The sequence below is a fragment of the Jaculus jaculus genome, chromosome 3 (genome assembly GCF_020740685.1).
Source record: "Jaculus jaculus isolate mJacJac1 chromosome 3, mJacJac1.mat.Y.cur, whole genome shotgun sequence".
NCBI classification, from domain to species: domain Eukaryota; kingdom Metazoa; phylum Chordata; class Mammalia; order Rodentia; family Dipodidae; genus Jaculus; species Jaculus jaculus.
In genome coordinates this window covers 167823287-167834956 of record NC_059104.1, presented here as the reverse complement: position 1 = coordinate 167834956, position 11670 = coordinate 167823287, and the positions used below count along the sequence as shown (strand labels likewise).

Here is an 11670-nt window from a genome sequence, read left to right as displayed (position 1 = left end):
CAGGTCAGCCTGGGCTAGGGCAAGACCCTGCCTTGAAAAACAAAAACAAAAGATATAAAGAGAGGAACCCCAAAATATAAGCACTTGTTACTCACCTTCTTTTTTTTTTTTTTTTTTGGTTTTTCGAGGTAGAGTCTCACTCTGGTCCAGGCTGACCCGGAATTAACTATGTTATCTCAGGGTGGCCTTGAACTCATGGCAATCCTCCTACCTCTGCCTCCTGAGTGCTGGGATTAAAGGCGTGCGCCACCACACCCGGCTTTTTACTGGCCTTCTTATATCACATTTGCTGATGTCTCATTAGCCAAAAAAAAAAAAGTGACATGGCCAAGCCAGTCAAGGCACAGTTTGACAGCATTGACTGAGAGAGGCAGGATTCTTTTGGGAACACTGAGAACAGCCTCTCCGTGGTTAGCTTCCTGCCATTTCCGCTGCCACACCATAAGCCTATTCCAGTTCTGACACACCTTGGCTCTACAGTTCTCCAAGGCTCTAGTTCTTAGAACCCCATGTTTTAAAAAATATTTTATGTATTTGAGGGAGAAAGGGGCAGAGAGAAAGAGAGAGAGAGGAAGAGAGGAAGGGAGGGAGAGGGAAAGAATAGGCACACCAGGGCCTCTAGCCACTGCAAATGAACTCCAGACGAATGCGCCACCTTGTGCCTCTGGCTTATGTGGGTCCTAAGGAATCTAGCCCGGGTCCTTAGGCTTCGCAGGCAAGCGCCTTAACTGCTAAGCCATCACTCCAGCCCGAATTCAATGTTTTGATGTCTTACTGCTCTGTGTTGCTGAGGAAGAGCATGTGGTCCTAAGAGGAGGTTAAAGAAATCAGGTAAACAAAGGTCATTCCCAGATCTGAGCAGACACCAGCCTGCATCTCCCACCTCTGAGCCCTCAACTCCTGGCGTGGGTCAGCGGCGTGGCATCTGCACTAAGAAGGGAGCAAGAAAACACCTAGAGCATAGGCTCTGATCCATCATTACTGTGAGGTAACCCCAAGCTTTTAAAAATAGTTTATTTTATTTTTATTTACTTATTAGAGAAAGAAAGGCAGATGAAGAGAATGAGTACACCAAGGCCTCTAGCCACCACAAACTAACTCCAGGCATATGTGCCACCTTGTGCATCTGGCTTACATGGATACTGGGGAATCGACCCTGGTTCCTTAGGCTTCATAGGCAAACGTCTTATCCACTAAACTATCTCTCCAGTCCCATCCCCAAGCTTTTTTTTTTTCTTAAATTATTTATTTATTTATTTGAGAGCGACAGACACAGAGAGAAAGACAGATAGAGGGAGAGAGAGAGAATGGGCGCGCCAGGGCTTCCAGCCTCTGCAAACGAACCCCAGACGCGTGCGCCCCCTTGTGCATCTGGCTAACGTGGGACCTGGAGAACCGAGCCTCGAACCGGGGTCCTCAGGCTTCACAGGCAAGCCATCTCTCCAGCCCCCCAAGCTTTTTTTTTCCCTTTTGTTTTTTTGAGGTAGGGTCTCACTCTAGCTCAGGTTGATCTGGAATTCACTATGTAGTCTCAGGGTAGCCTCGAACTCATGACAATCCTCCTACCTCCCAAGTGCTGGGATTAAAGGTGTGTGCCACCACGGCCAGAATTCACTTGTAGCTCTTTGCAATGCTGAGGCCTGGTCCATGCCAGGCAAGCACTCTTCCCACTGAGCCAACACCCACAGCCCCTCACACACAGCTCTTAACCAGCCAGTATTCTCATCCAGCCAACAGTTTTCAATCCCCGTTTTCTGTGTAACTCAGGACAGTGGCAAACCGGAAGAACTGAGCTGACTGTCTTCCATTTTCGGGAGTGTGAGCCCCGGTGCGGCTAAGAAAGAGGGGCCCTCCAACTTCATCCTCAGCCCTGAGACCTCCCTGAACTGCAAGGAAACCAAGATTCAAATGGAGTATTGCTCACCTTTACCTGCAAAAGGAAGGAAGGAGAAGGGAAGAAGAGAGGCGAGGGGACAGCATAGAGGATCCCAAGCCTGCACCCTCCCCTCCACATGCACTGCAGCCCCTGGCTCAGGGCTGTCTATACTACAGTCCTGCAGTTAACCTCTAGCTGCCCTTGAACTTCAGTTGTTCCGCCCCTTGACTCCTCCCAGGACAGCAGTATAGAGACACAGCAGCTGTAAGGGAAGGAAGACCAGAACAAAGCAAAGCATGACATTTCACCCCACACAGGGACCAGTGGCAAGTCACCAGCTGAATCATCTCCCCAGCACAGGTGAGGAGCTAGAAACCCAGGGAGGGGCAGCGACCTCCGCAGTCACACAGAAAGCCTGCAGGAGACTAGGACCCAAAGCTGGCCGCCTCCTTCCCCTTCGCTAGATTTCCGTTTCCCTTCGTACACGGGACCTGGGGCACCATTTGTAAACACTCATGCTCTCGGTACACCGCTGGAGAATCTGGACGGAGGAAGGAGCGGGGAGGTGGGGACAGGAGCGCTGACGACTTCCCGAGGACTCAGCCCACTCGTTTATACTGGCCTTTCCCCAGAGGCCATGCCAGAGTGGAGGATGGGGCATATTAAATATCAGTTATTTAAAAGCCAATTGCCTGCCCCTCCCAAGCAGAGCAGTGGCCTCTGCTGACTCAATGGAGAAAATGAATCTGAGGGCTATGGATTTTCCTGCGTCTCAAGGCAGTGGGGTGGTGGGGGAGACGGAGGCTGACAGTGAAGCTTCCCCTTCTGGCTGGGCCAGCTCAGAGGAGAGGAGCTGGGCCTCCCCGCACTGCCGAATGACAGAGCTTCTTCATGCCAGGCTTTGTTTCCAGAGGGAGAGGGGGAGGGAGGACAGTGTCATACCTGGAAGGAGTTCACACACCACCACAGTTATAGTTATTATAGCTCTATGGCTAAGCAAACTAAGGCCTTAACTGGGTTGAAGCCAAGTTGAAGGTCATGAAGGAGGTGGGCAGGTCATACAATCACACTCCTCTCTCGGACCTTCATCCCTAAAAAGCTATATAATTCAAGGATTCAAAGGCTCTCTGTCCATACGTACAACCCCCACCACTTTCCCAGTAGGGAAACTGAGGTCTATAGAGACACCAACTTGTCCAGGGATTTCACTGATCTTCAGACTTCTTGGACAACACAGAGGAGCTGGAGCCTGATAGAAATGGGGGGCTGCCTGCTGAGTGACCCCAGGGAAGTCACCAAACCTCCTTGTGCTTTCCACAAAGGGTCAGGGGAGCTTGTAGATGGTGGGTTCTTTTCAAGGAGAAAAGGGACCCCTGTGAGGGAGCGTGACACACAGGAGGGGACATCATCTTGCGAGGCTCCGTCTTGGGATCTAGTGGGATGAACTCCAGAACTGAGGTCCAGTGTGTTGGCCCAGGGGCGTTCTGATGCAGGTGCAGGGAAGCCAGTCACTCTGCATGGGTGGGATGGGTCACCTCTTGGTCCTAGGGAAAGTCAGAGAGCCTGAGCTCAAGGCCACAGACTCCCAGGCACACTTCAGAGGTAGGGAACCTGGGGCAGGGAGAACTGCTTTGGCAAAGGAGCTGTGGAAACCTGATCTCTTGGCGGGCTCTGGTCCTAACCTGGGGAAGGGGGAAACACAACCTCACATGTGAAGGTCTCCCCATAGAGTGTAGATGGGGGATCCCCACCAAGCGAGTCTCATGAGGATGGAAGCCAGAGAAGGTTTCCTGGTGCCTTCTCCTTGCTGAGCCAGTGAGCTGTGACAATAGAAACAGGAATGAGGTCAGTCTGGAGACCCTACTGCCAACAATTAAGGGACCCAGGAGAGTCCATCCTAGCCCTTGGATCACTGACGTTTCCAGAGGGAGGGACTGGAGAAGCATGTCGAAGAACACTGACCCAAGTCCAAAGGTACTTCCATTGGCTGCATCAGAGAATCAACAAGCTGACGTACACTTATTGAACACCTGCGACATATTGCACACTGATGACTCCAACAGAGGTGTGTAGCACCCCTCAGCGAAGGCTGCCTGCTGCCCTGTAGACCCCTTCTTGGGGGGGGGGGCGGGAGGAGGCAGCCAGTCACCACCACAAAGACCTGAGCCTCAGGAACCAGAGTTAGGGGGTCTCCATGCCGTGAGCCAGGAAAGCTGACCATGCTGGCCACTGACTACTTGTGTCGTGTGAAAAAAAAAAAAAGGCACCATCAGCTTGGGACCTTCACAGACCCAGGGCAGGCGTGGGCTCCTATCGGTGGTCGATCTGCATGCATGTCTGCAAGCTTCCCCTGCGAGAGGGCAGCTGCGTAACGTTGCATATTGTATTCAAGCGCGCATGTGCTTATGAATCTATGGATGCAAACCAAGGTGCGCTCAGAAGCCACGTCCTTATGTGTGCAGGTACAAGTTAGCCTGCGTGGACCTGTGTGGAGCTCACCTGAGCCTACCTAGAGCGTGCACGCTCCTGCCTGCGCATCCAAGGAAGCCCGTCTGTGAGGTCACGTGTGTGTCCACAAACTCATGTGGACATCTAATACAGACGCGTCTAACCCCCAATGTGAAAGTTACTGCTGGCATTTGCGGAGAGCTGGGACAGCCAGGAGGAAGACAGGGGAAGAGAGGACGGACAGACAGAAAATAAGGGAACCCGGGCATCACTAGTCCTTAATGTTGGCCCTTGCCTAAGACCCGGGCCACTGCGGGGTCTGCCTCTTCTCCTTAAGTGGTTTCGATCTGTTGGTCGATCTGTTAAATATAACCTCGGGGGAGGGGGGGGGAGAAAGAAGTCAACTGACAATCGTCCCCAATTCAGGAGAAAGGGACGGATTCTCGCCGGAGAGGAGGAGGGGGCCTTTATCCCCAACCAGCTCTGCAGGTGCTCAAATGGCCTGCGGATCAAATGTCAGCTTCTCCGACCTGAATAATTCATGCCAAGGCCAGGAAATCTCCCTTCTCGGGAGTCTGTCTCTTTAAATCAGGTCTGGAGCTTCCCGGTCCTGCAAAATAAATAAATAAATAAGTAGAAATCCAGAGCAAAACAAACCTATAAACAGTTCAGCCCCCACCCCAGACCCTGACCTCTGTGACACAACTACTCCTTGATGCGAAAGCTCTCCCCGCCTCTGAAGTCCGTCCCCCCCACGACCCTGCATCCCTTTACCACTGACAGGTGGGGACGCTTAGCGAGCGGGGAGGGGCAGACTAACCATGCCGGGGGGCGGGTACCCAAGTGCTGGGGCAGGGAGGGAAAGCAAAGCGCTGGATCACCCCTTCCCTCGCCGCCCCAGCTCTGAGAGGGCTTAGGAGGGGTCCAGTCGGACGGAAGGAACTCTAGGGAAAGGTCCTGGCAGAAAGAACCGCTGGAGCTGGGAGGGCTGGAAGTGAGGCTGGGGTGGGCAGACTTCCCAAGGGTCGAGAAAACAGGCTGTTACCCTAGGATCTGCGGAGATGGTGACAACCTCTCCTTAGGGACTGCGGGGGGCGGGGGCGGATCTTAGAGGAAGTTAGCATGGGCTGGGAATTTTCTAGGCTCTCCCCCTTAGCCCAGCCCCGTTCCCCCATCACCGAGAGCAGGAAGCGTCTGCAAAAGGAAAAAGAAAAAAAAAAAAAGCACGAGTAACTTTCCCATGCCACCCCTCAACCCTGCCTCCTCCCATAACTCTCAAGGTCCTCCCCCACATTCGCGGGGTGCGGAGACCCACCTGCCAGCGTGTCCCAGCCGGCCCCGCCCCACACGTGCCACCGAGGGAGGAGGAGTGTACCCGCTTAGCCGTGGGGGATGGGGCGAGGGGAGGGCCGCAAGTCAAGAGCTTTGGGAAGCCAAACTTCTCGGCAGCTCCGTGGAGCGAGCGAGCGAGCCAACGAGAGAGAGAGAGAGAGAAGGAGGGAGAGAGAGGCAGGGGCCGAATCCCCTGCTCCTCCTCGGGAGCCTCCCACCCCACCTCCCCACCCCGGCCAGCGAGGAGACGCGGAGACTCCGCCGGGGGTGGAGGAGAAGGGCGGGGAGCGGGTGGGAGGCAAACCCTGCCCACTCGGCTGCTGAGCCCCGGAACGGCCGCGGGAGTCGGAGGCCAGCGCGCAGGGCGAGGAGGGCATCTGGGGGAGGGTGGGGAGGGAGGGAGGGGGCGGCGGGTGTCCGCTGCCCACGCCTGACCCCGGTCGCCCCCTCCCACTCCCGCAAAGCCAGCCGAGCGAAGAAGTCTCCTGCGGGGTGGTGGTGGGGGGGGAGGGTGAGGAGGAAGACTTCCGAACCAGCCGCCTGCCGGACCGACGTGGACTGCCCGGGAGCTCGGTGCTGCTGCCGCTGCTGGTGGGAGGGCGGGGAGGGGAGTCAAGGACTTGCCCCACCCGTGTCCCCCCCCACCACCACCAGACGCTCCCAGCTCACTGCTGAGCGCGGCGGCGGCGGCTGTCCGGGGCGCTGGATGCGCGGGGGGACGATGGCGATGGCGCTGTCGCCGCGCGCCGAGCAGCCTGGACTGTGGGGCGCGCTGCTGCCGGGACTGCTGCTGGTGGCTGCGGCGCTGAGCCGGCCCGCCGCGCCCTGCCCCTTCCAGTGCTACTGCTTCGGCAGCCCGCGGCTGCTGTTGCGCTGCGCTTCGGGCGCCGAGCTCCGGCAGCCGCCGCGGGACGTGCCGGCCGACGCGCGCAACCTCACCATCGTGGGAGCCAACCTGACGGTGCTGCGCGCGGCCGCCTTCGCGGGCGGGGACGCGGAGGAGCAGGAGGCGGCGGCGGCGGCGGTGGGCGTGCGCCTGCCGCTGCTCACGGCGCTGCGCCTCACGCACAACAACATCGAGGTGGTGGAGGACGGCGCCTTCGACGGGCTGCCCAGCCTGGCGGCGCTCGACCTGAGTCACAACCCGCTGCGCGCGCTGGGCGCGGGCGCTTTCCGCGGCTTGCCGTCGCTGCGCTCGCTGCGCCTCCACCACGCGCTCGGCCGCGGCGGCGCCGCCCTGCTGCACTCGCTGGACGCCGCGCTCGCGCCCTTGACCGAGCTGCGTCTGCTGGACCTGGCCGGCAACGCCCTGAGCCGTCTGCCGCCCGCCGCCCTGCGCCTGCCGCGCCTCGAGCGCTTGGACGCGCACCTCAACGCCTTGGCCGGCCTGCACCCCGACGAGCTGCGCGCGCTCGAGCGCCATGGCGCCGGCGACCCGCCCGCGCCGCGCCTCCTGCTGGCCGAAAACCCGCTGCGCTGCGGCTGCGCCGCGCGCCCCCTGCTGGCCTGGCTGCGCAACGACACCGAGCGCGTCCCCGACGCGCGCCGGCTGCGCTGCGCCGCGCCGCGCGCGCTGCTCCACACGCCTCTGCTGGACGTGGACGAGACGCGGCTGCGGTGCGACGCGGGCGACGGGCGAGGGGACGAGGCGGACGTCGCGGGCCCGGAGCTGGAAGCCTCTTACGTCTTCTTCGGCCTGGTACTGGCGCTCATCGGCCTCATCTTCCTCATGGTGCTCTACCTAAACCGCCGCGGCATCCAGCGCTGGATGCGCAACTTGCGCGAGGCGTGCCGGGACCAGATGGAGGGCTACCACTACCGCTATGAGCAGGACGCCGACCCTCGCCGTGCGCCCGCCCCGGCCGCCCCAGCTGGTTCCCGTGCCACCTCGCCAGGCTCGGGCCTCTAAAGCTTCGCCTTCCAGCTGGATGACCTTACTGGGGTCCCCCCGTGCACACACACACCCCCGTCCCCGCCGGGCCTGAGCTGTGCAGATGAGACACCCATGAACTTGGGAGTTCGGACACCTTGGGATTGCAGCATCCCTCTCTCTCACTTAGGATGCTACCCTTTATTCCCACCCCTAGCCTGAGAACTCAAAGACCCAGAGACGCCCCCCCCCCCCATCTGATTCCAGAAACCACTCCTGCACACCTCCGCCTCTGGCCGGTCCTTACCAAGCCACTGATAGTCCCCCCACCCTCCCCAACACCCCACTGTCTGCGCTCACCCACAGACCGCCTCTACCACTCTGTGCTTTGAGCTTAATGCCCTGGCTAGACTGCACTGGCCCCAGCTTGGAGACTTCAGCAATGCTTAGTTAGGGGGCTGTCGCATCCTGTTCTGGCATCCTGAGGATTCTGTGGACTCTGAACCCTCCATCCTCCATGGACACCCACATCCTGGAGCTCTGTGGCTTGGGTGTCCTCCCCTAGTCAAAGTATGCCAGCTCTGGCTCATACGCCCTCCCTTCCTTGGCTCTGGCATGGGACTCAAGCCTCCCGATCCGTGTCTCCCATCCAAGGGACAAGCCTTAGTTTGAAGTCCGTCTTCAACCTTTCCCACCGGGCTCTGAAGCCCCCACACTCAGTGCTTTTCCCCAACCTCATACTCAGCTCTTTACCCCCCGGGGACCAGTTTCATGCCCCTGCCCAAGCCATAGGCTCTCAATTGGTGTGGCATCCATAACCGTCACTTACGGTCAGGGTCCTGGTGAGGAGCCCATCCCTGGGTAGTGCCACCCCCTCCCCTCCCAGGAGGAGCTATCCATTCCTGCAGGGCCAGGGCAGGGGCCAGGCAGCCCATTACATACAAGCAGATTGTCATGAAAAAGAAGGCATGTGCGCAAAGAGAATGGCAGGGAGCAGAAGAGGCACTGGCCTGCAGAGTAGGAGCTGCTACCCTCCATTTCCTCTGTCCTCTCTCCCCCCCCCCCCCCCCACTTTTTGCTCCTTCCCTAAGGACTCCTTGCCACCTCTATGCCTTCGGGAGGAGGATGAGGATTGGGTCTGGCCTCCTGCCTCGGGGGCGGCACAAGCCCTCCTGATCAGGGCCACAGCCGCAGCGCCCTGCCGTCTGCATGATCCCAAAGCACAATGGTGAGTGGGGAGGGGCTGCCCCTCCCTGCCTCCCACCCCCTAGGTCAGGCAGAATGGCTGGCCTGTGCTGCCCCAACACAGGTCGTCTCCCTCCTTCCCTGTATAGGCTTGAGGCCTGCCTTCCCGCCCTCATCCGAGAAAGCTGGACCTCCCCTTGGGCCATTTTCTATAAAGTCTGCAATGACCTCCGAAAGCCTGCTTGCTCTCTGCTAAGTGGTGCTGTGTCCTTCCTCTTGACTTTGATGGGGGAGGGCTGTGAGGTGACTGGGATTTGGGGTAACAACCCTTAGGCGTTCTCTGGGGATGCGGGAGTTGAAATGGGCTCTGAATGCGTATCTATCGCAGGGTGGAGGCTAGAAGGATGAAGGAATTTCCCATCGGGATAGCGTCGCCTGCTCTTCACAATGCGAGATGCAGTTATCGACGGTCAGGATGGGATCCTGCGCCTCCTGTTCCTATTGTTTGGAGTGGAAGGAAATTTAGACTGACAATCCTAGCTGCAGATGAGCCCCTGGGAGAGTCCAGCTATAGAGGAGAGGCAGAACACTTGCTCTGGGATAGTCACTCTAACCTTCCCTAATGTCCTCCTGGCTAGAGGTTTGGACCAGTTAAGGAGTGTCAGCATAAAAGTGGGGTGATAGGTGCAGTCAGGGTACAGGTGGGGACCCAGACCAGAGGTCCCCTGCAGATTGGGTCACTGCATTCAGAGTCTCGGCCCTAGAACTTTGGGGCAGAAGTCTAGACTTCTGGCATATGTTTTTGGAAACTTGGAGCCATGTGCCTAGAGAATACATGGCTTCGAAACACTGAAAAAGATGTCCAGTGCCGAGGGAAGCCTCCGTTGCCTTTAGAGTTGGGCGCAGTCCAGCCTCCTTGTCTTCTCCAGTGAATTTCCCATGAGAAAGAATCAGATCTTGTAGAAGCATCCCCATCTGTGAGTGACCTGCAGAGGGCACCCTAGCCATCTCCTGGATGGTCTCCAGTAGGTCACCTCCTCGGTACTAAATGCACGCCCTCTGGTAATGTGGTCTAAGATTGCAATAAATCCTGGCAAATAAAACATTGGTGTTTAGTTATGGGCTTGTTGGCAAAAGCTGTGGGGTTTTTACATGAGCCCCGTGCGCTGCTCAGAAACTGAACCTCCAGGATCAGCAGTTACCAGAGATCGCCCGAGTGCCCACCATGGACTAGTCTGTGTTCAACATTTGTGCCTTTCACCAGGTCCTTAGAAAAAGTCCTGTGTGCTGCCCTCACTGCAGCCTGGCAGCCCAAGGCCCTCAGCCTTGCCATCTTTACTGAATGCAACTCTGCCACCCCCCAGGAAGCCAGTGACCCAAAGACGTCATGTCGTTAAAGTCTAGGGAAAAGAAATCCCAGGAAACCGAGTAAAGAGCCAGAGTCTAGATCCCTGACCCAGCCTGAGGAGTCTTTTTAAACGAAGTCACCTTTGAGCTGGGGTGGGGAGCAGTGTTTTGTTTCAGCAGTGACGGGGATCGAAACCAGAACCTACATCCCCAGCCCCTCATTTATGAGATGGGGTTGTGTTAGGTAGCCCAAAATGGGTTTGAACTTGTTACCCTTCATCCCCAGCCTCCCTAGTGCTGGGATTATAGGCAGGAGTTACCCTGAGTTCTGGATACCATCCACTCTATCCAGAGCCTCTCTCAGAAGCTTCTAGAAATGAGAGGTGGGGCAGAGTCCCAGAGCATGGTGGATGGCAGGGGTCAAGTGCCAGAAGGAAGAAGATACCCCTGGGATGTGCCCCCTTACAGAGCAGGTAGGGCAGAGAGAGAACAGGAGAGGGAGAGAGGTGTGGGTGTAACTGTCAAAACGTGGTAGACATGAAACTGCTGTGCACTTGAAGAGACATGGCAGACTTCCCAGGCTTCTGTGACCCGTGAGCAGCGTGAAATTGCCTTTCACAATGTTTCCCAGAGAAGCCTCTTGTGTCAGTGAACCCGAGCCAACCCATGCCTTCAAATTTGGAGTAGGAGTCAGTGAGGACCTGGCTTGAGCCTCAACTGAGTGCCCTTCTTGCTAGGTCATTTGGCCCTTGGTCAGAAATCTGGGCAAGTCCCTACAGTGTGCTGGGGAACCCTGCTGAGCCAGGCCCTGCCTTTCCAGCGCAGGCTGACGCAGGACCCCTGGAGCACCTCCACTCTAGCTTCCTTCTCCAGGCTGAGCTGGACTCCTGGCCTCTGAGTGGACTGCCTGCCCACACTGCAGTCCATCTGAATCTTCATTAAGCCTGCCTGGCAGCCTCCTGGCCCTAGTTTATGGGTATGGCCTTTCCCGGTCTTGAGAGGAGCGATGGGGCGAGTTAACATTGTTGGGGTGATACACTTGACTGCCTTCGGCGCCCCTCCTCTTCCCCACCAGGCCTCACTGCTCCCTTCGCCTCTGCTTCCCTCAGCAGCATGTCAGGTTTCCCAGGAGTTGTGGAGCCCTCCCTTGCTTCAGTGGGAGGACAGAGACTCAGAGCGTCCAGGTCATACAGAGCCCACGGTGTGCCCCCCCCCCGGGGGTGTGGTTCCTGCCCTGCCCTGGGTCTGAGCATATAAACAAGGCTCCCTTCCCTCCAGCATCCTTCCCACCATGGTACTTCCTCCAGCAGTCACTGTGAGCCAGGAAAGCATGGGGGTGTGTGTGTGGGGGGGGAATGCAAGTCAGTAACAGAAGGGAGGGAGCACCTGCCCTGAGCAGCTCCCCGAAGTCCTGCTCTGGCCTCTTGGAAGCCTCAGCAGCTCTGCTGAGGTCGTGTCCATCCCGAGGGGAGCAAGGGACTGGTTCTGAGAGCTCAAACTCCAGGCCCTGGCCCTCAAGCCACTCCTTTCAAGTCCATTCTGCCGAGACTTGCTGAGCACAGGGCTCGTGTGGAGGAACCAGGTCCCGCTCTCATCCTGCATTGAGACTATC

General features: G+C 57.7%; 1 protein-coding gene across 1 annotated transcript; it reads left to right on the top strand.

Annotated features, from left to right (window-relative positions):
• Positions 1-5039: 5039 nt before the first annotated feature.
• Tpbgl (trophoblast glycoprotein like) lies at positions 5040-9586 on the top strand. Its single transcript, XM_045146124.1, has 3 exons — positions 5040-5107; positions 6121-6255; positions 6311-9586. Exons 1-3 carry the CDS (start codon positions 5040-5042, stop codon positions 7563-7565), a joined length of 1458 nt encoding a protein of 485 aa, XP_045002059.1. The 3' UTR covers positions 7566-9586.
• Positions 9587-11670: the final 2084 nt, after the last annotated feature.